Consider the following 25,552-nt stretch of genomic DNA (forward strand, 5'->3'; position numbering starts at 1 on the left):
GCTGACATGCAGGAGATGAAAGTCTAGATGGGCAGCTGGGCTACGGCTGCTTTATTGTTCCTGCTGCCTGTGAGAGCATGTTTGCAAGCAGCACGGGTGTCTTTTCTAGCATAGCCTAATGCCATTCTGACATACCTTCAGTTTAATTAAAACAGTGGAAGATGGAAGACATTTTATGTATTTGTTTATGAGATAAACAACAAAAAACTACATCTACCTCAGTGCACCCTTGTAAGCATATCTCAGCAGCGCCTTTACAAGAGACAGTTTCACCTTAGGTGATGGAGAAAGTTCCCACTAACATCTTCACTGCAGATCTCCAGTGGCAGGGCAGCCGCTCACCTAAGGTCAATCTGTCCAACAGAGCACACCCAGCACTCCCTCAGCACCTGTTCCCTGCTTCTCAGCAAAGATCCTACAAAGGCAGTTTGAGAAAGGGAGATGTAAATAGGATCTGTACCAAGTGGATCTACAGTATACACTGCCACGTTCCTTTTTTACTATATGGAATAGCATTTGAAATATTAATTGGATTAGTTATTGCATGAACAGAATCCATCTGTTTTAGCATTTAAAAGCTTCAACTGTGTGTACTGTACTATGAAGCAAAACTGAAATACAAGTCATTAAAAATGCTGTAACGCTAAAGTAGTTAGATATCATGACCAACATATGCTTGAGCTCAAAGCACACATGAAAGCTCAAAGCACTGGGGCGACTGTATTGACAAAGTATAAACGACAGGCTTCTGCCCAGCAACTACAGCAGGGCTAGCACTGCTTGCACCTTATTTCAAACATGGTGCGGTGTATTTGCATGAGATGCAAAGGGCACAGCAGAGGCTTGTGCTCCCAGATGCTTAATTGAGATTAAGTTACTAACTGTATTTCTTTCATTATTATCTATGTGACTTGGAGCATGCCCTAATCAAGGTCTGAAAATGACTGAATTTATTTTCTTTCTGCTTTGTCATTTTAACTGGTTAGTCTGTAACGTTACCTGATAAAAAGAAAGCAAACTGGGAGAATCATATAGTGACTTGAGTTTGAAAGAGAGATGTGATTAGCTGAGCAAAGAGTTGGGGAAAGGAAATACTGTGACTGCTAAATCAGAAAACAATTTGCACAGCCAAGTGAGATGTGATCAGGGACTGCTGAGAAGAGAGGGTGCAGCTGGAGGGGAAGAGAAGAGGCAGTATTTAATTATTGCACCAGCTCAGGTGGCAAAGTCAGAGCAGGCTCCAGCCCTAATGCTGTTGTGGATGTCCACAGTGGGGTTTCCTGCCTCCAACCGTGCATTTAATAACCTTGGTTTGGGAATGAATTGAGGCTGGAAGAGGCTGTGGTCTCCAGGGCATCTGCCATTGACACTGCATTAGTTGGGAAGCTCAGTTCTCATCTGTCAAATTTCTATTCTTGCTTCTGTCTTGATTAAGCAATTCCAGTTATGAAACCAACTTTTCACTTGAACACTGATCACATATTCTCAGTTCATGGGTTCAGCTTGGAAACACGGGGCTTGATCTGTAGAAATCTGGAACACGTGAATTTGAATGCATGCAGTGTTAGCATATGTGAGTGAGGACACTCTGCCTAGATACTCAAATGAAGATGGAGAAAAGACTTTGAAAGTTCACTTAGAAAAAAATGTGATATTTACATTAGCATCAGCTGCTCAGGCCTACTGAGGGCTCCAAAAAAGCACAACCTATGTAACTGTCTTCCACAGTGTACTTATCTTCACCTTATACAGCAAAAACTGTTTGAAATGGGATAAAAGTCTTTTCTAAAGACACATAATTGCAATGGCTGCTATAGAAAGCCTAATGTCAATAGAAACTAGATCATAGATTTACAAAGAACTTTTGGAATTTTTGGGCTGCAACAAAACACAAATTCCTGTTTTGAAAAAGAGATAAATCTGTGTTTTGTTTTTAATATGGACTCTAATAATGAGAATGTTCTCTACAGGATTCACATGAAATATAGTCAACCATCTAGAAAGTGAATATTTTAATGTTTATTAGTGCTATGAAAAAGAGAAGGAAACTTTGTTGCTGTGTTTTCCTAATCACAGCACTATGATACTTGTATTCATTAAGGCACTTCCTAATTTCTGAGGTTCTCTGGTTACACATAAAGCTCAGAATATCTGTATTCCATGATACATAATAAAGATTTCTTAAGTGACTGACATGTATTGGGCCCTAAAACAGCTGAGAAACATTGTTTTATGGACTTCAGAAGTGTATCAGGGCTATGGTGCAAGTTTATCTGCTTTGTACTTTCATTATTTCCTAAAATTTAAAACAAATTTTGTACAGCAGTAAATAAAACATTAAGATAGTTTCAATGAAATTTTATTTCAATTCCAAAATGAACCAACATATTACAAAAATGTTAAAAGAAACTTGAAAATATTAACAAAAGGAAAGTGGACAAATCTGTGTTTCACTTATCAATATGAGGTGTATTTTCTTTATAAACAACCTCTCATTAAACATGAAAAGGTCTTCACTGATCACTGCAACAACAGTAAGACTGGTTTTGTTCCACAGGGAAGAAGCCAAGAGCTTGAGTTCACATCTCAACACTTTTTCATGTATTTTGGAAAATATCAGTAGAAAAAGTCAAACATTCTTTCAAAAAAGGTAGAAAACAACTCAAGTTTTCTATTTTTTATCTTAGTTGTATGGAGGGTGATGACACTGAATGAACTTTTGTTACTTAAAAAGAAAAAAAACCAGCACAGTACTTTCAGTAAGATAATGTGCCCTTAAAACATAACCTATGATCACTTATAGGATCGGTAAGGATTCTGCCTTGGTTTTATGTTGCAAAGCACATAATAATATCAGAGGGCATTCAGGTTTGTTCTTGCAGCAGGGCACATTTTTCGGACTTGCAGTGGTATCACAGCAGTACAGAAAGAGAGAATCGTCCCCCTGCTGTGACCAGAAATGAGCAACAGTACCTTACAATTACCCCAATCTTTTTGTGAAGGGTTAATAAACTCCTGCCTTCCAAGAAACATGAATGTGTCACAAGCCTGCAAGCAGATACTGCTCTGCTGGATGTTATTCTAGGTAGCGTTATCAAATACAAACAGAGATAACCACCTGCAATAATTCTTTTAGCATTATTTAAACAGTTTGTGCAGCTCTTACAAATGTCAGCCTTTTCAGCTCCCCTTTAATTCTCCCACCAGGAACAGGCATGGCATTAAAAATGACATAACGAGGAAGAAATACATAAATACAAACATATTGCTAGAGATGCTTTTCCGAAGAGATGCTGGTTTTGTTTGCACTGCCATTACAGCTGAGCTCCCATAGTAAAAGCAGAAAGTAGTGAGGAGCACAGGCTGTGCCGCAGGCTGCACTCGGCTCTTTCACGTGTGAAGCAGCAATCTGTTCCTGCAAACTGTGCTAATGTTGAAAATATCAAACACAGACTCCAGGTGGCCGTGGTCCCCACAGCTGAGAAGAGAGGCTTTCTAAAGCAGTGGCAGCACTCTACATGTTGGAAGTCCTGCCTGTCCACCCATTTTCTCCACCGCTGGCAGCAGCGAGATTGAGCGGCTCCAGCGAATTGAAACACCGAACACTGAGAGGAGGTCTGACGTTTAATTCGTATCTCTGAGTGCATTCACCCCCACCGTTCAACAAGCGGAGACACAAGCGACAGAAAACTGAAAATCCGCCCCGAGGCCCGGACGGATGGCGGACAGCCGAGCAACCGGCCGAAAGCCAGCAGCTCCCAACGGGCCGGGCGCTGAGGGCGGCAGGACCAACCGCGAGGAGCCGCCCCACGCGGCCGGCCCGGCCCCGCCCCGCCCATCACGCTGTGACGACAGCGGTGCGCGCCCGGTGGCGGGAGTTGGCGCGAAGGTTGCGGGGAGCGGGGTGGGCGGAAGCCATGGAGTCGGAGGCGTCCCGCTAGCGAGGTCACCAACGCCGCCGCCGCCAGCAGCATGGTGAGCGCGCAGAGCGGCGTAGCGCCGCCCCGCGCCGCGAGGACCGGGGCTCTGAGCAAAGGCTGAGGGCCAGGCGCCGCGCGGGCGGCTCTGACCGCGAGGGGGGGGCGGCATCGCGCAGATCGCGCCGTTGGGGCCGCGTGGCGGTTGCGCGCCTTCCCGGCGCGTGCGGCTGCAGCCCCCGTGCCACTGGAGCCGTTGGCGCGCGGCGCGGCTCTCTGCCGAGTAGGTCCCGCGCTCAGGTGCGGAGGCCGTCGGTGCTGCTGTTGCGGTGTCGAGGCCGCCGCCTGCGGGCCCGGGTCCAGCGTGTGGAAGAGCGCACGGAACCGGCCGTCCCTCGGCTTACTGTTCTGAGCGGGAGGTGTCCGCGCCTCCTGCCGCCCCCGGACGAGGCGGGGTACCGGCGCGGGCCGTGCGCTCGCCCGCTGAGAGCATTCCATGCTTCCATCCCCCCCAGCGCTGCCTGCCCGGCCGCTCGCCGCCTCTTGCGGTAGGCCGGATACGTGAGAGCGTTTCTGTTTCAGCGCAGGGAGCTGTATCGCGTTTGCAGAAAAATAAGTACTTGAAAGTCTGAAAGTAAATGTGATTACCGGTAATGGAGGATGCAGCCCTAACGCGATTGTAACTATAAACACACGTGTGTCCCCGTGTGTCCTCTCCAAAGCGCTTCCCGCTTACACAGCCATTATAAGATGGGCTCCTGTATCGTCTGTTGCTCGCATACATTGGTTTCTGCTCAGGTGGAGTAAGTTCTGTAAGTTCTGTACTGTCTTAACTAAAAAATGTTATACAAAGCCAGGTTGGCTCAACTAGATCTTAATATCTTCTACCCAATGCTAAGCACTAATGGGCAGCGCTGTCTCTGTCTGCCAGCACTGAGAGCCCTGACACGAATGACCTGTGGTATTTAAGTCACCAGCTGCCCCACACGGGCTGCTGAAGCTCTGCAGCAGAACAAGGCATTTGCTGCCTCCCTTGCCACTGCCTGTCAGAAAGCTGAACTTCCTAGAAGACCCTCCCTTCCCTTTGGTATTCTGCTTCTGAGTGTCCCGCATCTCTCAGTGTTGGTAATTCCTAGAAGAGAGGAAGACTGCCAGCGTGGAGAAAGGATGAGTTGCCTCAGTCCGTGTGCTTTTCTTTCCAGTGCTGAAGAGAAGTGGCTGTACAGCACTGCAGTTGTGAAGGTAGAGGCAAAAAAAATAGCAGTGTCATTATCCCTGTACCCTGCTCTGTGATATTCAGGAGCAGCTAGGGCATGCTGGGATGTAATACTGAGCTCTTACAAACAGACTTTTATCGTGTAGTGCCCAACAGAAGTGTCCCCTGTCAGATTGGTTCTGCAGCTTATCAACTGCAGAATGCAGCTTATGAGCTGATGTGTGCAGTTACACAATTAGTTGATTGGTGGGGGAAGGGATACAATTTTTACCTAAATTAATTGCCTGACCCAGTTCCTGTGTGAAGAGCTGTACCGATACAGCTGAGGAGATGTGTGGTGGGGAGCAGGGCTACCTGAGCTGCCTCCAGCTGAGAGAAACAGTCCTGTGCCAATGCTGTGGCATAAGCTGCTGTGTACATAGAACTGGGATTCTACTCTAGAAATGCTGTGTGGTACCCATGCCTCAATTACCACCATTAACTTCAGTATAGTTATCCAGCCAGGTTTAACTGAAGTGATGTTACACGATTGATTTCAGGTAATGCAATTTTTCTGGAGATGCCAGATGTCAGAGCTGATGTTTTTGCAAAATGTGCACTAAAATAGACTGTAAATAAGTATGAGCTATCCTGCACAAGCAAGGCACTTATGGACACCTTTTGGAGTACTTCAAGCTGTGCTGCTACCCATTGCAGTCATTGAGCTGAGTTGATGAAATTCAGTTTTCTGTTTCAGAATGTAGTTCAGAGATGCAAATGTATTTGTATGATGTTATTTTGAAAAGTATTCTGCTTTATTGGACACTGGTCTTTTAAAACCATTACTTAAAGAGGTTGATGCTGTGGGGATTGCTGTGTCATTTAAACACTGGAGCAGCTGTTATTGCAGGAAAAAATGTCACAGAAAACCAATATGGAATGCTTATTTCTGAACTTTTCTTTTTAACTGAATATTTACTGAAGTCTTGAAAGTTATCCTGGCAAGCTCTTTGGATTGCCACCCTTCAGTACTAATAACAAGTGGGTTTCGCTTTCTATTTCTGCTTAGTAAAATGGGTGTATACAAATCTTCCAAGAGAAAACATGCAGCCTAATGTGATTTGTTGCTGTCTTGTAAGATTGAGGATTTGAAACACTAGTCAAATGGCACGAGCTAGACTGCAGAGCCAGTACTGAGGTTGTGCAGTTAGGAAGATAGCTGAGCAGGAGGCAGCCCACATGAACGCAGCTGTTCAGGCTCTCCTGGTCTTAGGCATTACCTACCTCCCTCATCTAGTGGGAGTGATCAGAAGTATTGGGCCTTGATCGGGACTGTGGCTAGGTCTCTGCAAAATTTGGTGCTCACATGTGGCTCAGAATCCTTTATTTGGTAGCTGTGATTTCAGATGCCTCTAAACTGTCACACTAAGCAGTAATTTCATTGACCCTCCCTCTTATTTGTGTGAAACTGCTCCAAGTTATGCATAGGATTGCTGCTGCTGAAGCACCCTGGGGAGCTGCACTAAAATAGCCCCAGCTCTTTAGTTCTTTAGAGGATTGCCTGGGCACTCGTGCTGGTCAGTGTATCTCCACAGGCACACAGGACACAGGTCCCAGAGGAGATGTTACATTGCTAGCAGCCTTCTCTCATTTGAGTGAGCAGGTGCAGTTCTGCCAAATGGTGAACTTGGGAATGAGTGGCATTATATACCAACAATATAGTTGGTCACAGGATGTTAAATAGGTAAAACCAGATTGGTGGCTGGCAGTGCTATCTGGGAACCAAGCTTAAGTAGTGCATCTCCTGGAGTCGTTTTGATCGATACGTATACTGCTTCATTTCTGCAGTAGATGCAATGAATTGTCTGACGTCCCTTGATAAATAGCATAAGATCTTTCTGTTATGAATCTCAGATAAAAACTTCTCTGAAAGATGACTTTATTGTTGCACTGTGATGTACTGGTATCCCACGCAGTTTTGAATTCACCATCTGTTATAGCCCAGCCATGGCTAACAAGGTTACTATTCCTTCTGAAGAGTAGGATGACTGGAGGAAATTGGGGGATATATAACTGAAGATTGAAGAAAATGGTACGTAGTTGCTGAATTTCCTTTGTAGCTTAGGGCTTGTAATTTAGTCACTCATAAGAAGATTGTCAATATGGGAAATGAAAATTTATTACTTAAATAAAATCCTTTATTCAGAAATGGCCTGAAATGGTGGCTTCTGTGTGGTTACATTTACAGTGTTTAATACGCTCATACAGTACTAGAAATACAGAAGGAAATATGCTGCTGTTTCTGAGGACTGATAATTTGCAGCCAAGATAACAGTGTTGTGTTAGCACAGGGAAGCAGTTTTAGAATCTGTAGTTGCTATATTACAGCAGCACTTTCAAGGAAAAAGTAGTGTGGTGGTGATTGATTGCTTGATAGTTAGAGGATGCTGCTTTGAGCAAAACAAAAAAGTTATGAGATCTAATGAGACAGAAAATAAGAATTTATGTGGTATGATTTAGGCTTTAGCAGTCCAGAAACAGTGATGAAAGTAGTGGAAGAAGCTGGGGCAGGCAGATGAGTTTCATGCATCTCCTTTACTAAGCCTTCATTTCAGAATCCAGGATATGATGGTATTGCCATACAATTTCCATCAGTCTGTAACAAAACAGTCTAATATTAATGCAGATCAGCTCAAGGAGTTTTTAGTTAAGTTACTAGAATGGAGTTACTAGTGATTTAAAAATAATTATTCACCAGATATTTTAAAGTTATAACTAACATCTATCACTATGAGAATCTCACCTTAATCTAAAGTCAGTTTGATTTGCAGTGTTGTAGTGTTTAAATTCTGTTACTATGTAAAAGATCTAGTGAGGACTGTAAGCAGTTTTTCTCTTGTGTGCCATGTGAGAAGTCAGTAATGCTGATGGAGTTATCGGGGTCACAAACCTACTACATAACTTCTTAGGGTTTTTTTAAGTAGGTGCTTTGCTCAAATGTTCTGACTGGGGTCAGAATTTCAGAGTGTTAGACTATGGCATGAGGAGTGTGTGTAAAACAGCTGGGTGTTGAGAATTGATGCCTCAAGGAGCAAATTCCATAGATAGAAACGTGTACAGTCTTACTGAAGAGGAATTCTTTTCAGTCTACCAGTGTTCATTTGTTGGATCAGTCACATATGCAGGTAAAAAGTAAACAGACTGCGTTTCTACAGGAAATAACACTTCTGATTCTAGAAAATTGCTTTAAGCTAAGCATACTAAATAAATCTGTATGTGGCCCATTTTATGCTTTCAAGTTCTTTATTCTGTTGGTTTTCAGCCCAATAAACTCTGCTAATCCAAATCATGAGGGAACTGGTGAGAAAAAAGGAACCTGATGCAGACATAATCATTGATCATGTTTGTACGGAGATTTCATGTTATGTTTTCTTTAGCATTTACTACTTTACTACAAGAGGGATAACACTACCTAGATGTGTGATAGCTGCTGCTCTCTAATAGGGAATAGTTAGCAGCTGGGGAGGGTAGGGCCCTGAGCCACAGCCCTTACCTGCCATATATTTTGGCCATACCAGAGGCTTTCAGAATGAAAGCTGAAATGGCTGCTGCCCCTGGGAGTGGTGATACCAAGGAGGTACAGATTTTGTGCTTCTTTTTTAATGATGCTGTAATGCTAGTTTAATAAACAGCTGTCAAATAGGGTTTTGGGGGGGGCCTGGCGCTTATTTTAATTGTAGCTTCAGTTTCTAGTCTTGAGTAGAGCTTTTTATGGTTCTTCTATGGTAGGATAAGAAAATACGGTTCCAAAATCCACCTTTTGGAGTCTTGTATTCTTAATATAATTAACTTTTCTCTTTGTTGAAATCTTACTTTGCTTTTTGCTAGCTAATTTTTTCAGTGAGATCAGAGTCCCTGCCTTAAATTTGTTAGAAGGTGGAGGGTATGGTATGTCCTGCCAATAGGCTGCTTTGTAGCTCCTGGCACTTCTTGTCTTTTCACATTGCGCTCTACATCATGCCCAAGTTGGTCACGTTAACTATCAAAATACTTTGGGTTCAGTTTGTGATGATTAAGTGGGAAAAAGCAACACCATGCAGACATCTGTTTGAAGTCACTGCATTTCATTGCTAATGAAAGATTCTGAGTGTGTAAGATGACTCTCAAAAGGGGAAAAATACCTTTTTTTGTGACTGGGAAACAAGAGAAAGGCTGTGCGGTGTCTGAGCGCTGCTTTTAACTATTTAGTCTTTGTTTTGTAATTTTGAGGAAAAACTTGTAGATCAACAAATAACAGGAGCTGCTGAGAGTAATATTCATTCTTTCAAGTGCTCTGCTCTTTTGCAGTGTGAAACTTGTAGGAGTTACTTGTATTTAAAACCTTATGAAAGTGTTTGTCCTTTAAATAGGATATCCGGAAATTCTTTGGAGTTGTGCCTCATGGAAAGCAACAGGAGTGCCAGGCTGTGAAAAAGAGTGAGAAGATAAAAAATGGGGAAGGAGAATCGAGTGGGAAGAAGAGGGGAAAGGAAACAAAGGTGAGTCTTGCTTTCCTTATTTGTAAGGTGCTTCATTTCTTGATTATGTGATTGTATCGTTGTTTTTTAAAGTCATAACTTTAAAAACTTGAAACAGCTTGAAAATCTGTTTGATTTCCTTTAATTGGCATTAAAGTGGAGTATTTACTATCAGTTTAATTGCCTGCTGTTTACTTGGAGCATGCTGAACTTTGCTAGTGCAGTTAGTTCCTCATCTCCTCTCCCTGGCCCCTCTTCCACTCCCACCCACAAGTTAGACACATTGTTCTTAAAAGTAATACTCATAAATAAATTATCTGTCAGAAATGGTTTTAAACTCATAAATTGAAGCTGATTAAAGGCTGGGAGGACCTGTTTGCTGGTTGAGCCAATAAATTTTTTCTTCTAGGTGAAGAGTTCACCCAGTGAAGATGTTCCCAAACAAAAGCAAGCATACAAGAAGAAAAGAATAATCTATGATTCAGGTGATGTTCACAGTTGTCTCAGAATACTCCTTTCTATCTTTTGCATAAGGGTTGATTAGGTAAATGCTACATCTGACAGAAAGCTGTGCTTGGTTTGTTTAAATGCAATTAAGAACACTTCATAGGTAGCCCTGCTAGGGGAGGGAGGTATCTTTGAATGCACTGGTGATTTTTATTGCTTTGCTGTAATCATTGTTTGATGGTTAAAAATGATGGATGAGAAAAGCCTGTGCCTTGCGTGTGCATTTCTAACAAAGCTTCTGTTTAAAAAGTAAAATTAAAAACTACTCCGAATAGCTAATTCTATTAAAATTCCAGAACTTCATGGTTATGAAGAAATATATAGATATATAGATACATATATAGACTATGGGGAGTTTTTAGTTTTTCCTGCCCTGTTAGGATAAGTAGCACCCTACCCTGGATACAGGTGACTGGCTGTGTAGTATAACTTTACAATTGCATAAATGTATCATGGTTTTAAATGTATCATCTGGAACTTATTTCTTCCATTATTTAAAACACTGATAATGATTTGCTAAAAATATTGTGTGTAATAATAAGGAAAACACCTTTTATAGCACTCATAAATGAAAAACAAACAAATAAAGAGCAACAAAGAAATCACAAATAAACCATTAGCCTGTCAGGTTAGTGAAATTAAAATGGGGCTGTTGAACTTCTGCATTATTCCTATCTGTGATGTCATTTAATCTCTGGCTGGTTTCTGAACATCTGTGAAAGCGTCAAACTGGCAGCAGGAGTTTCTACAATTGTTCCACTGAAGACTTTATCTTGAAGTTTTAGTGACTTAGTAGAAGATGGATTCTTCTGTAGAAGAGAAGGGGTGACTCGCATCTGTCAGAATGATGCTATTTTATAATAGCGTGCAGATGTGTTCAAATAAACTGTTTTACACACAGCTTGTTGTAGGGAATAGCACTAGAAATATTTCTGTTTAGAGCTGGAGTACAGAGGTAATACATAATTCAACTTTACCTTTAAATATTTGCACAATTTCACTATAGTGCTGTTATTGTCGGATATTGCTGATTTTTGCCCATTGTCAATAGGAGAAGAGAAATACTGCTCTGAGTTCATAAAGATGGAGAAGTGGTTTTTTTTGTTTTTTTTTTTTGTTTTTTTTTTTAGAATAAAGTCAATTAGGCATGGATTTTTTTTTTTCAATATATTTTTATATTCATTTTCTGTTATTATAATTTAATTATATATTAGGATTTAATGTGGAAAAAGCTAGGCTTTGAAGTGTAACTTTCTGTTAAACATGCTAGTTGTGTCTGCTGCTTCAGCCTGTCCTGCATACTTATTTGGATGTTGGCATATATTGTCTTCGTGGGATAGGTTTGTCCTCCTGGCAGCTTTTGGGACGTAGAGGATGTTGAGCTGAGTGGCAGCCTAGCAGTGTTCTCCTGAGAAATGAAGGAATACAACCTCATTTATCTACTCTAGCCTGTTGATAGCTTTTGGAAATAGGTATTGTAGAATAAGCCAACGTAATGGCTTATTATGTATAATGTATTATGTACAATGCCTTATAAATTTTATCTGGCTAATGAATCTATGCTGAAGGTCCATTGTGATGAGGTGTGGGTGGTTTTTATAATTTTTATTTTTAAAACTTGTTGTGGTAATCTGACAGCTGTACTCATTTTCAGGGGGGATTTTAGACAGATGCAGCTATTCCTAGATGTGTAACAACATTTCCCTATTCTTAACAAACGACCAAAAATTTTAGAGGAATGAGGCTGTGCTCTGACCTTCCATGTAACACCTTTTTCTAACACAGCTGGTTGATTGTATGTGAACACATTAACTGATGTTAGAAGATTTATTACTTAAAGTCTGTATTGTATATGGGAGAAATGTACATTTATGCTGTGGTCAAAATACAGATTCAGAAGAGGAGGTGCAGTCTGTGAAAAAAACCAAGAAGGCATCAGAGAAGAAAGCAGCTACTCCAAAACTTGGTCAAGTTCTAAAGCAGCACCCTGTTGTCTATGTTTCAGAGACAGGTAATGGAAACGTGATGCTTTGTGTGCAGTTGTAGTGGGGTGGGTTGCATCATAGGGTTGTTTGACTGATATACTCTTAAATACTTGTAATAAGACCTCATACAGAGAACAAAAGATTATGTTTTCCTTAAGCTAACAATAAGCACTTCTGAATTTTAGTCTCTGCTATTGTGGAAAGCAGTGTAATTCTGAGTAGTGATTAGAATTAGGCATGTGACTTCGCAAGCTGGAATGTTTCTATTTGCTTCATAGCTGTAGAGGAGGCAAGTATGTAGGTATGAGATGTCTTTTTCATACAGTTAAGCACTTTTTTTAAAATGGCTGTTGGTTACTGTAAGTAGGCTTGAAAATCTGGATTTTAATTTAGCTTTGTGTATGATTTTTCCATGTCTTTAAACTTTGAAGAATGTATTGGTGACTGCAAAAAAACCTTTTTTTTTTTTTTTTTTTTTTCCCCCTTTTTTTTTTTTTTTTTTTTTTTTTTTTTTTAAACATTATTTGTCTGTTGGTCTCTTAGGAAGAACAAGACTTGGAAAAACCAATGGTAAAAAAAAAAAAAAAAAAAAGTGTATATACCATGCTTGTCTCTCTTGGATTTCAGCTTTCTAAATTATGGAGCTGTTCTTGCTTTTTGTGGGAATGAGTTGATATAACTAACCATGAATTATCATTAACCATTCTTGATCACTTGCAGGTCTTCTGTAGCCTTTTGGAAAAAAAATGTTCAGTGATTGACCACTATATCCTGAGCAGAGTTTTTGTTTAGGTTTAGTCTTCTCTTTGGAAACTGTGGAATTGAACCAAAATTAAAACATGAACTCAAGCTATAAGTAATACCCTTCAATGGGAAAGGACAGGCTTTCTTCGTAAGATGATTGCGTATTAATTTGTTGTGGTGGTTGTATGGTTGCTGTTCCTCAGTATTGCTTCTCAGTGTTGCTTTTTGTGTGATTGTTCTTTCAGGTTTTCTTTGTTCTATCATGAGGCTGTTTTGTTTACAGCTCGTTACTTCTTCACATCATGCAGTTTCCTTTATTAAATTGGAGATGTTATGGAGAAGTTGCTGGTATTGGTTGACAGGTAGACAGCAGCTTATGAAGGCTCGTCTTACTTGTGAATTGAGCATATTCAGGTTTTGTGAACTCTGAAATTTGTCTGTGGAAGTGAATTAACAGCTGTTCTGGTGTTTAATACTTCAGTACATCTTGGGGATAGACTTCATTTGGCATCTGAAAACATTTGGCTGAATGTATGTGAATGCATGTGTTGTCATGTGAAGAGTTTTGTTTTTGAGAGTATTTGATATATTTACAAGGATTTTTGCAACTTCTGGTGATGTTTTTATTAGTAATTGTTCTCCCAATGCATTTTCTGTAAGAGATCTTTTAGTGGCACTTAAGGGTATGACTGTATATGCAGGCAAAAAGAATCCAGTTATTAAAATAGTGATACTTATTAAGGTTCTGATTCTGTTCCTCTTTGTAAGGTAAAGACTAAAAGTGTTCTGCTTCAGAATGGTGCACTGCTCAGAGCTGAGAGCTACTCACTTTAAATCTTATCTTGTTACATTTGTTCTTTTCAGATTTGCTTTTAACACCAGTATATCTTTCTGCACTGGAGCTACTGTAACTTGACATTGATTTGTTGTAATGCAAATAAACTTTAGTATTTTGATACCAAGTACTGGTTACCATACTCAGATCACCTGTGTAAAAGCAACTGTAGCATTTCCCCAGAGTTACAACAACTCTGTAGGGGCAGATTTTGGTCATGGAGGTGTTTCTTAGTGTGCAGGATATCTGCCTATGTCTTGTTCCGTGCTTCATCCAGTCTGAGTTTAGCTGAGGCTTTAATGTTAACTTAATGTTTTAACTTTAACTGAGGTCTTGTGCATTTGTTTTGTGCTCTAGAGATCTTTACTAGCTGCAGTTCTTTCCCACTATAGATTCCTAGAAATTGGTTAAAGCCTGTGCAGTGTTGAAACCAAACCTTCTTGGATAACACATGTTTTATAAGTGTTAGATTTCCAGTTCTTCTGTTAACCCTCTGAGTTTTGTTTGCTCTGGCATCCAATTAGAGGTGTGACTCAGCTGGCTTTTTCCTTTGCTCTGCCTCTTTCCTCCTCCGGGCTGTCTTCATAATCTCTGTTTCTGAGATGGATTGTGCTTATTTTACTTGTCCTAGATATTTGACCTGGCATTTATCTGTACTGTATTGCGTGTTGAGATGAACTCAATTTGCTAAGCTATCCCAAACACTTTTTCCATCTTGCTTGTTCCTATCTTTTACTCAAAACTTAATTTCCTTTGACAGCTTTCCTAATAAATTATAAAGGATAGCATTGATCTCAAAATAGATAAATGATTGGATTCCTGGAGAACAAAAAGCATTGATTAGGTTCATGATGCAATTCTAGGTGGTGTAATCAAGCTTTTCTTCATAGGGATATAATGGGAGTGCTGGTCAAGGTTATTAGTGAAATCCCTGAGAACCATGGATCAAGGTTGCTCTTATCTAAAGACTGTTAAGTACATACAGGGTTGACTTAGTCTACGTCTGAAACGACATCTTTATGATCTTGAGACTTAACTCTTGAATTTTGTTTTTACTGAATCTGTATAAACTGTTTCTTCAGCTTATTGGAATTCGGGAGAGATTTCTGTCAAGTGTGTGACCCATCTATTTGCTTGGGATAAATATCTTTTGAAAGGATGGGGGGATCCCCCGTGTCACTGTGGGGGGGGGGGGATCCGGTTTTCTTAAATACTGTTGCAGGAATTAGTTTCTGGTTTGGGAAAGAGTGGAAGTATTAGCTTGTGAAGTTTATTCACATTCTAGAAAGGTAAAAATAAAGCAGGAGTAATTGCTCTCTGGTTCTGTAAGAAATACTTTATTAGTGAAACAAACTTAATGCTTATTTGAATTAATGATAGCCAGGGTGAAGTGAAGCTATTCTGGGAGGTAGCAAAGAGTCTTGGGGTGGGGAAGCCTGCCTTGTGGTAGAACAGGTGAGGGGATTGGGAAAAATCCAAATGTTTGTTGTACTTGTTAAATGGTCAAACAGTGTTATTTTAAAGAAGTGTGGAACCTTGGATTTTGTTTGTGGAAGATGACCTGTTGTTATGATGCAATGTAGCTTGCCTGGTTTCATCATAAGTGGCTGTTTGGCAGGAACTGTGACTTAATTTGCTTTTAGTGAACAATAATCTATCTTATATATTGTGCAGCGGTATTTATGCATGTGTAGCAATTGCTTTGACAATCTGAATTATTGTGAAATACAATTTATTTATTTGTTAAAAGCCTTATTCTAGGTGCTAGTCTGGATTACTCGTGAAGTTAGGAAAATGGAAGTTGGTAGAAGGTGAGTAGGATGGAAGTTACTGGAATGCTATTCCTCAAGGATTAGAATATAGGGCAAAAAAAGCACAGCTTGGCTGTGTGTTGTCTGAATACCAACTCTTTTCATACAGAGGATATCGAAAGAGAAGACATGGAAAAAATGGGTAAATGCTGGTGCTAGTGACCAAAAATCTCCCAAATCCAACCACTAGTTCAAAGTAGCAGCAGATAGTCAGTGAATAAACATGTTTCATATTGAAACATCTCATAGGGAAGTAAAAAAAAAAAATAATCTCACTTTTACTTTCAGGGCAATATTAGCATTGTATGTACTTACAGGAGTGAAAATGAGTGAAAGTAGTAAAACAGGTCTTCATGAAGCAGCTTCTCTTCATCAGATTTTATGAAAGGTCAGTCAAACCTCAAGGAAGTTTGACTTAAAATACACCCGAGGAAGGATAGCATGGATTCTGGGAGAAATTCGATGGAGAAACAGGGGCTGGTGTTGCAGAGGACAGTGTACAAAGTGTGTAGGAGCAAGCCGTGTGGAAATTAATTTATTTAGGCGCCTGGGTGCTCAGTGTACTTCTTAAAACTTGATTATGTGCCTTGTTTTTCCTTGCGTGAATCTGCAAATACTGGTAGAACAACAAAAGGGTCCTGTAATAATTCAGAAATAGCAAGAAGAGCATTTTTGTAAGTGTACATGAATCTGACTTCAGGGCAGTGCATTGTGTACAAGGGCACTCATTGTAAGCCAGAACCTGGGGTTGTAAAAGAGGCAGTACGCAGCTATGGTTGGAGTAAACTTTGCACTCAACTATATATAATTTTTCAGAAGATAAAAAGCAGAACTTCTGAAGTTCTTCCTGTTCTGTTTGCTTTAGTCCCTTCCCATTTAATTTTTTTCCAATACTTACACATTACTGTAAGCATATTTTAACTATTCAGTAGATTTAATTTGAGTGATAAAATTGGCCAGGTGAAGTTCACTAATTCACACTCTCCTTCATGGGTTTTCTGTGACTGTAATGCTTCTTAAGATTCTTGTGGGCTTGGGAAAAGCATAGCACTTACTGAAAATATCATCCTTGGATCTTTTGATACAGACATTTAATTATTAGGGGCTTTTCCAGTTCCTTTATAGAGGATGTGCATTTGTTCTGTCTTTTGTAATAGTTATTGCTGTGTTGAGTGCTAATAAAGTTTTCTGGAGTTAGTTACGCTCCTAGGCATTAAAGTTGCAATTTTTCTGTGGGTTTTTGAGGCTTAGTGTTTTAAAAAATACAACAGAATAGCAAAACTGCTTTTAGTATTTAAAGTATCTCCTAAGGGGTGTGCAGTCTTTTCTTTACCCAGTCAACTTGGAATAAAGCTATATTCAACAAATAATTGTGTTAAGAAAACAGCAGAGCATAATTTATTTAGCCTATAATAATGAAAGGGAACTTCCCTGACCTCAAAGACATGGATCCTTTTAAAAAAAAGCCTGCCTAGCTCTTAAGATGTCATTATTGGTAAAGGAGCCATGAGTTGCAGTTTGGAGTAGTACTTCCCCATTCCTTCCCCATCCCCAGTGACCTTTTACCTCTCCCGAGGTGTGGTTTCACACGAAATGTGCTTTTTAAAATAAAATTTTATTAACCCTGTTAGGTTTTTGGAGAACCTTTGTAGTGAAAACTTAGTTTTGCGTTTAGAAAGTAGTATTACAGCTCCTCCTTATTTTACAAATATCAGTTTTAAGGTTTCTGAGCATATTTGAGGTTTCAACATATTTGAGTTGTCCCCACTTGAATTTTCTTCAAGGTTCTTCCTCCACCTTGTTTCTTTGACAGCACTGAGTGTTCTTATTGTGCAGGTAACTTCAGACAATAAACCAGAACAAGAAGCTTCATTGTGTGGAGGGGACTCATATCTGCTTTGGGAAAATAAAGCTGCTCTTGTGGTGAAACTAACCAGTTCAAGTGCATCAAGCTCTCTGTAATGAACTGGAAAGTGTTAATGGACTGATAACTTCTGATTGCATGCCAGGGTGATACCTGCAGCAGTTTCTATGGCACTGTGCTTATTTAATTTAAAGGGAGTTGCTCTAATTAGTGGTTTGCAGATTATTTATGGTGATGATCATTTATTTTAGATTTAAAAATATATCAGGATCCGTATTATTTTAACGGCACCAAAATGTTTCACTAGAGACATTTGTAAAAACAGAAATGTGCGTATTTGACTAAGGGTTTCATTTGGAATTTACTGGATGAAAGAGTTTTAATGGTTATGTAGTTTGGCACTGAAGTGTGTAACTCCAATTAGGTGTGGCAGTTATTCCACTGAGGTTCTGGCATCCCAGAACCCTTTTGTGAAAGATACACAACCCTTAGTGAAAAATGTAACAATTTCTTGAAATCATGGCTGCTAACTGGAAAATCCCAACAGATGTAAAATAAAATAAACTGATTTCAGAAGAATGGTACTTGAATGGTTCTGGTAGACTTTTAAATTTTTATAACAGAATGGAACCTTGACATGAGGATATAGGCAGAGCACTAACAATTATGGTTTAAAGTACATGTTTGTAGTACGCCTGAAATCAATCAGCTTGTTGACAAATGACACTGGAAATCTAAATGACTACACAGACCAGTTTTTGAAATATGGATTGGAACTACTGTGATTTTAGATGAGGGTGATAGAGGATACATTTTTAGGAGAGACGGTTATCATAGCTTTCTTAAAGACTTACTTTAAGCAAAAGTTGAATACAAAATGCAGAGTCCCAACTTGTGTTGGAACTGTTAAGTACTGGTAAACGTGTGCTTGAAGTAATAAATACAAGCATTACTTGATCCACCCTGAATTTCAGCTTGGCAGTAATTCCTACTGCAAGTTCTTTAGGGCAGGAGCCATCTGAAGTCCTTGTGCAGATGTAGCACCACTAAAACTGAAGAATATCCAGGGTGTTGTCATCTTACACAAGCAGTGAAGGTATAGTGACTTTGGGGGAGGATGCTATCCTCTAGCTGTGTTTAGAAGGCCTTTCTGTGAAAGTCTGCAAGCTTTTATGTTTAACATACGTTTTTCCTACTACATACTGCTTACTCCTTGTATAGATGCACTGCTCGTGTTTGGAGTTGGTATTAAAACCAAGCACTAACAAGCACTTGCAAATGGGCTGCAGGAGGTAGTTGATTAACCTCATTGTGCTGCTATAAAATGGAAGTCGGGTGTGTTCAGGTGTCACAGAGTAGTTTTTTAAACCCATTCAGGATGTAACAGTTATTGGTTGTTGCTAGGGCAGCTTGTTCCTGTAAATTACCTGGTGCAGAAGGACCCTGCTTCATGTGTAGTGTTTGTATCAAAAATAATTAAAAGCAATCTCCTGGCTGTCATGCACATCTGTTCCGTTAATCACACGAGTTTCTCTCTTTGTTACATCTACTTCATTTCCAGAAAACTCAACTAAAACGCGTGTCCTCAGCTTGCATTTGTAAGTCTTCAGAGGTAATGCTAGAAAAAAACCTAAACCTCAGATGTATTTGTTTAGTGTGTGCATTCCTTTTATAGCACACACAAAATGTGTGGATATAAACAGGAAATATTATTCTGATAGTAGTGTGCTGTTCTACAAATGTTCTACAGAGTAAAAGTCATCTGCTTGGTGATAAGATGAATTCTCATTTCTTAGCGTTAGTTGGGGGCAGGGACTTCTGCAGTCCCATCTTGGCTGTTCACCTGGAAATTTCTGTAAGACAGGGCTATGAAAATGCTGCAATTGACCTATTTTGTCAGCTGAATTCAAAACTTTCCCCTGTGTTTTCCCAGAGATTGTTGTCTAGCTCCCATGAGTGGGAATGTCTTCCTCCCATTGTGGTAGCACAGAACTGGTCATACGGCGAGAAGCAGTGATCTGAGCAGTCTGGTAGCGGTGCTGGGACTCCCTTAGTACTTTTAAGGCTGTAAAATAGGTCACCTTCTTGTTTGTAAGGGAACTGTAAGTGTACAGCTGATTAATCAACCATGCTGTTGACTTCTGTGGCATTAGGCATGCACAAGGAAGAAGTGTGAAGGTGTTAGTGAAAAAGTTCAAGTTCTTACATGCAGGAAATAAGTGAGGGATGTCTGGAGATGAGGTAGACTTCTGATGTTTTGGGAAGTTCGTGAACCTGAGATGAAACCAGCCTGAGCACCTGTCTGATAAAGCATCTGTTGGATGCCACTGAGTGCGGTCTGAGTGGCTTTGTTTCCTAATGACTGTTTTAGGGTTCTTGTCCATCTTTCTCTACATTTATATGTGGCTGTCCCGAAGTGCTGTCTCTTGTTCTTGCTGAGCACTTGCCCTGTGCAAATGCTTCCAATTCTGTTGTTTCTAGGAAGGACATAATTAAAGCAAAACTCTGGTCATCCGTGGTGCTTAGTACTGGCATCATAAATGACTCAAATCCACATCCTTTTTAATTAAAAGTTAATTATGTTTACTCTACTTCCCTCTAATTGAGGGAAAGCAATATCCTGTTGGTTTTTTTATATTGCTATTTAAGTGGTTACAAGTGAATAAGGAAAAAAAAATTCGATCTTGTGTGCAGATTATGTGATAGCAGTGGTAAATAAAGATTCTTTTCCAGCTTGGTAGCAGTCTTTAGATTAAAAAAAAAAAAAAAAAAGCAAACAAAATACGTTCATAGTTGGTCAGCTGAATGTCTTCTTGAACAAGTAAATGTAATTCCTCTCACATGCACTTGTTTTTTTTACTAATAAGTGCATTTTGCTCCTGCAAATGTATTTTCTCATTTAAACTAGAAATATCAAAAGAAGCAAAATTCTGAAACTGGGTTGAGATGAGCAGTCTCATAGCCAGACCTCACGCTGCTGTGGATTAGGAGCCTAAAGCATTTGGTGTCTGTCTGACTCTCCCAGATAGATAACAGTTAAAGTGAGCTAAATGGCAATAAAGGATCTACAGCTGTCTGAGCAAAATGCGTAATTGGGCTGAGAATAGTGAAGCTTTCAGAGGGACCTGGGCTTCAGTTTTGTCTTTCATATATTGCCTCATGAATTGAATTGGCTGAAATTCCATTTTCTGCTAGATAATTTTTTTATCTTCAGGCATTCTTCATTTAACTGCTGAACCAATTTCTCCCCTTGTAGTACTTTGCTCTATTTTTCTTTCTCTGAACTTTCACAGGAATAGTCAGGATCCCTGTTGATTTATGTTATGTGCTGCTTGGTAAGTGACCAGGAGCAGGAAGTCACAGCTGATGCCTAAAATGGTTGGGTGGCCTCCATCTGTTGAGAAACAGTGAACCAGAAGCAAAGATCTGTAACTTGTGTTTGTATAAAATAGAGATAGCAAGCATACAATGTAATTTAAACTTAGAAGTGATAAAGAAAACTTAGTGGCTGGAAAATTAATGTATGGTAGCAATAATAATGTGAATTTAAATATAATTATAAAGCAGCTTGGAACATTTTTGTGCATGATGTGCTGTGTGAGTGATCAAAACATCTACATCTTGAGAAGTAAAACCAGACTTCAGTTAGGGGCATGCAAATAAGACTGCCTCTGTTTCTTGCCAGTCAGTGAGCCTTATTCCTTTTGTATTGCCTTGTTCAGTTTGGGGCTTCACTTGCAGTTTGCTTCTTATGCCTTTTGAATTCTTAGAAGATTTCACAAGAAAGTGTTTTTATCACTAATCAAAAAGTGATGTTTTTCTTCTATGGTGTTACATTGATCTGATGGTTTGGCAGTGGTATCCATAGCTTTTTGTATGCTTCAGTGATAGGGTTTCATTTGTATACCTATCAGCAGGGCTTCACAAGGTGACACACAACTCCTTGAAGTCCTTGGTGATCTTTTTTATTGATTTGACTGTGTGAAGAGTTTGGATCCAGAATGAATGGAAGACCATCAAGCTTTCTTTCTGTTTTCCATTGCTAGAAAACAATGTACATGGGGAGGTTGGTGGCCCTGCCTCTGGAAGGGGGTTGGAGATTTGTGATCCTTGAGGTCCCTTCCAACCTAGGCCACTCTGTGATGTTATGAATCCTAAGAGCTAAAATTGAGTTCTGTTTTTGTTCAGTGATCTGTGGGCTAATACTTATTGCTACTGTGTGTACTGCTTCCTCCGCCTCCTGTGTTTGGAGGTGTCATTCTTTTTTATTAATTGAAAAATCTGGTTTTGTGTGTTGAACTCCTGTGTGATTCCTGCTTTCTCTGAAATGGCTGCATTTCTTTGAGATGCTTCTGGGTGTACTGGAAGGACAGCGAGTTTAACTGCAGAAATACAGAGGATAGAAGATAGCTCCTAGAATGTGTGACTAAGCAGAGATAGTTTAACAGCACATTTTGCTAAAGCACTCACAAGGTGTGAGCAGGACTTGACAAATAACTAAGTAATTATTCATACCCTATAATCATATGTGAGAATCTACTGCAGGTGCTTGTAAGTACAGTGTTCTAGTGTTCCAAGCATATATTAGGTGATCTATTAATACTGCAAACAAATGAAGCACAAAGCTAGATTTATTTTATGTATGTTATTTCAAGAGTTGTGCTGTGCAGTTGAATGGCAGTTCAGATTTCAGTGACCTGTATTTCTGTTCATGTGCTATCTTATGTAAGAGGGGAAGACACTCTGCAGACCTTTGTAAATAAGATGAATGTGTTTATGCAGGCTGAAGACCTGAAGCTTTATTTTAGCAATCAATTTAGTCAGACTTAGCTACGCTATTTAGATGCTAAATATTATGTTATGGAATGTGGCTATTTATTTTCCCTCTTTTGCGCCAAATCAACTTCAAACATGCCTAGTATTGTCTTAGGGTCTATGTTAATGTAACCTGACCAAAGTAATTCTCTGGACATTATGAGAACCACGTATCAGAAGTAATATAATATTCTTCATATTTAGATGAAGAGGATGACTTTGTCAACAAGAGAATTTCCCTGAAACGGAAGGAGAATGGGACATCAGCAATCAGTTGTCCAGGAACAGCAGCAGTGAAAAAAGGAGATGTAAAGCCACAGGCTAAAACCAAACCATTATCTCCAGTGAAACTGACTCCCACCTCAGCTCTTGATTACTTTGGGACAAGAAGTGTCCAGCGGTCAGAAAAGAAACTGGTAGCGAGTAAAAGGAAAGAAGTAAGTACTGATGGTGCTCCTTTAGGTTTCTCTGTGTCTGAATGCAGAACAAAATGGCTTACTTAATGGCCTTCAAACGATTCTTCCTTTTGTACTGCTTAAGGTTACTTTTTCATAACCACTCAAGTGTAAGGGCAATTTTGACAGTACATACAAGCATATCAAGTCTGCAAATACAGTTGTAGAGTAGTGCTTCTATATTTGAGAAGAGAGCATAAAGTTGGAAGCAGTGCTTTCTTTATTGCTTTTTCCCCCGTAACTTTTCTTAAAATATTACAGCAGTTTTATGAGAGGAGTAAACAAAGAGGTAGCTTATAGTTTAGAGAAGGGTGAAGGTGGGGTGTGGTGAGCTTGTACAGGGGGAAGAGGAATAATGTTGTTTTCCAGAGCTTTATAGTGTATGCATTCATGGAATAACAAAGCAAGTGTAGTGTGGAGGAAGTTCAAAATTGACAGTGTAGTTGTTGGCCCTGTGAAGCTGACCAGCTGTGGTAGCTTTAGAGATGTTCAGTACCATTTGAAGAAGCGATACGCAGGTTACACCGTGGTTTTGTTTTGGATAGCAAAACCTCTTGAAAACAGTCCTGGTTAAATGTGTATAGGTTAGGGACAAAATGCTGTGTGTCTACTTACCAGTCCTTTTCTAGAAGTACACAAAATGAAGTTTTTATAAAATGTTGAGCAAACTGAACTGTTGGTCTGTTTTTTTTTTTTTTCCCTACATATAGCCTTCACAAAGCGCAGACAGCACACTAGATGATGAGGCCATTGCTAGGCAACTGCAGCTTGAAGAAGATTCGGAGGTAAGAGCTGTGTAAATCTGTTGCTGTATGCCGGGGCAGTTTGTTTAACTTAAAATGTTAAGAAATGAAGATAGACTCTCTGTGGATCCTATAAATTACATGTGCACACGCACCTCTGTTTTGCTTGAACTCTTGTAGATTTATGAAAACTTAGTCAGGCAGTGATTTATAGCCATTATTTCAGTTACTTAAATAGAACGTTTCACCTATTTTCTGTCTCTGCAGACAGTTTCTACCCATGCAGGTGTCTAAAGTCTTGTTTTTCACACAGAACTTGTTTTCTGCTTCCTTGCAATTGTATGTGTTTTATTCCCTGAGGCAAAGGCACACTTGTCACACGTGTTGGCTTTACTCTGGGAAAATCTGTTCGTTTCCCGTTGGTAGTATTGAGCATCCTTAGAAATAGATATCTTAGGTGCAAAACGTGACCTTATCCTTGACATCCCCAGAGGTGTGATAAATCTGGCTTTATTGTGTTGGAAAGTTAAATAATATGTTAGGAAAACTGAGTTGATTCCAACAAAAGCAGCAATTGTGTGACTATAACTCTGTAATCATCTGACGTATAATCAGAGGAATGTGCATTGTCAGGTGCGTATCTGCCTCAGTCTGGTTTGTGTTTGGTAATCTGTGCCCTTCCCCTATCAAGGAGAAACAAGGAAGACATTCTTTTAATCATTATGGGCACATAAAAACAGTGCCTGTGGTATATTATTGTTACAAGGTCATCTGCTTGAGTCTTACAATGTGGCATGTTAGACATTAGGATAGTAATGAAATGATTTTGTTGTTGGAAGAGCGGTCGGTATTTACTTACAGTGATGCTCACTGAATTAAGGAAGAGAGGTTTTCCCCAAAGGGCCATGTTTGATAGAAGAGGTTACCCCAAGATCAATTGAAACCATAGAGTTGCATTCACCTTGCTATGTGAAACAAAGATCTGAAGGGACAGAAAACAACTTCAAAAACAGATTGTATGGGCCTGTTAACACGTCTGGTGCAACAAACTCAAACTCTAGTTTTGCACTATTTATGTCATTTCTGGGGCAACAAGTCATTCTGCAGTGCCACCTTCAGAAATTTATTTGTACCTGGTAAGCTGGTAGGATATTCCCATCTTCCTGCCCCTTCCCTCCTACCCACCCCAATTATATGCCATCTTATTTTAGATATTTTTGTCTCGAACAGTAGAGAGTTTTAAAAGATAGTAGAACTGAAACTTCCTTTCTCTAAAACTTCTTTTCTCTCCTCCCAGCTGGAGAGACAGCTGCATGAAGATGAAGAATTTGCTAGAACTTTGGCAATGTTGGATGAAACACCACAGAAGAAAAAGGTTGAATTCTTTTTAAACTTTGGTTTTTCGAAATTGTATTGCTAGGGGTTATCTTGTTGAGACACCTCATCTGTGTCTAAAATTAAGAAGCTTCCACACAAATGCCTTAAAAATAGCAAAAAAATTCTTCTTGCATGAAAATAACATACTTTTTTACACTTTCTTCATGGGATTTCTTCACTCAGTAAATTGTCATTGCTAGCAGCAAACATGAATATATCTTTGTGCTGTTTGTCTTGAAATGTAAATCTAAGTTATAGTTCTAATGAAGTCTGTCTCAGTTGTCTGTGGATACATCTAAGCTGCTTTGTCTCCTCTGTTCCTTCTGCTAGTGGAGATCATCTGTGTCATGACACGTGTACCTGTCTGTAGGTTTCATCTTATAGTGAGTGGGTCACTCACTTTGTCTGGCAAAAAGCCTTTGTTACTGCCATACCACAGCTGAGACCAGTGGTTTAACTATTATTTCCATGTATGATCTCAATGGATGAAGGCATGTACCTAAAGTATGAGAAGGGTTTAAATAGTTGAATGATCCTCCTTATAATTTTTCCATTCTCCAACCATTCACAGTTCACGATCTTGATCCAAATTTGATTTTTATGAATTTAGGAACTCACAGTGGATTTTTTTTTTTCCTGTGAGATAGTTTGTTTCGTTTGCAGTCATCTACAACATGCTGAGATTTGCTTTTGAACCAGTCTCAGTTCCAAGGGAATGTACACACTTATGAGTGATGCTCTTCATTTGAACAGTGATTGTGATGGAAAGGATCATATCCTTTAGGTT

At 39.6% G+C, this 25,552-nt stretch overlaps 1 protein-coding gene across 4 annotated transcripts in view; it reads left to right on the plus strand.

Annotated features, from left to right (window-relative positions):
* Positions 1 to 3,841: 3,841 nt before the first annotated feature.
* The window catches only part of RFC1 (replication factor C subunit 1), a 36,785-nt gene continuing 15,074 nt past the window's right edge, over positions 3,842 to 25,552 (plus strand). For 2 of the 4 annotated variants that reach the window (XM_048941303.1, XM_048941304.1), the window contains exons 1-7: positions 8,654 to 8,749; positions 9,522 to 9,650; positions 10,039 to 10,114; positions 12,028 to 12,147; positions 22,395 to 22,627; positions 23,356 to 23,430; positions 24,686 to 24,763. In XM_048941303.1, coding sequence (XP_048797260.1) covers positions 8,702 to 8,749; positions 9,522 to 9,650; positions 10,039 to 10,114; positions 12,028 to 12,147; positions 22,395 to 22,627; positions 23,356 to 23,430; positions 24,686 to 24,763 — 759 coding nt within the window. In that variant the 5' untranslated portion in view covers positions 8,654 to 8,701. Of the gene's footprint in view, positions 3,976 to 8,653; positions 8,750 to 8,877; positions 8,898 to 9,521; positions 9,651 to 10,038; positions 10,115 to 12,027; positions 12,148 to 22,394; positions 22,628 to 23,355; positions 23,431 to 24,685; positions 24,764 to 25,552 lie in introns of those variants that run through there. The other 2 variants (XM_048941305.1, XM_048941306.1) reach the window with 2 other exon arrangements.

Source organism: Lagopus muta, chromosome 4 (genome assembly GCF_023343835.1).
Source record: "Lagopus muta isolate bLagMut1 chromosome 4, bLagMut1 primary, whole genome shotgun sequence".
NCBI lineage: Eukaryota > Metazoa > Chordata > Aves > Galliformes > Phasianidae > Lagopus > Lagopus muta.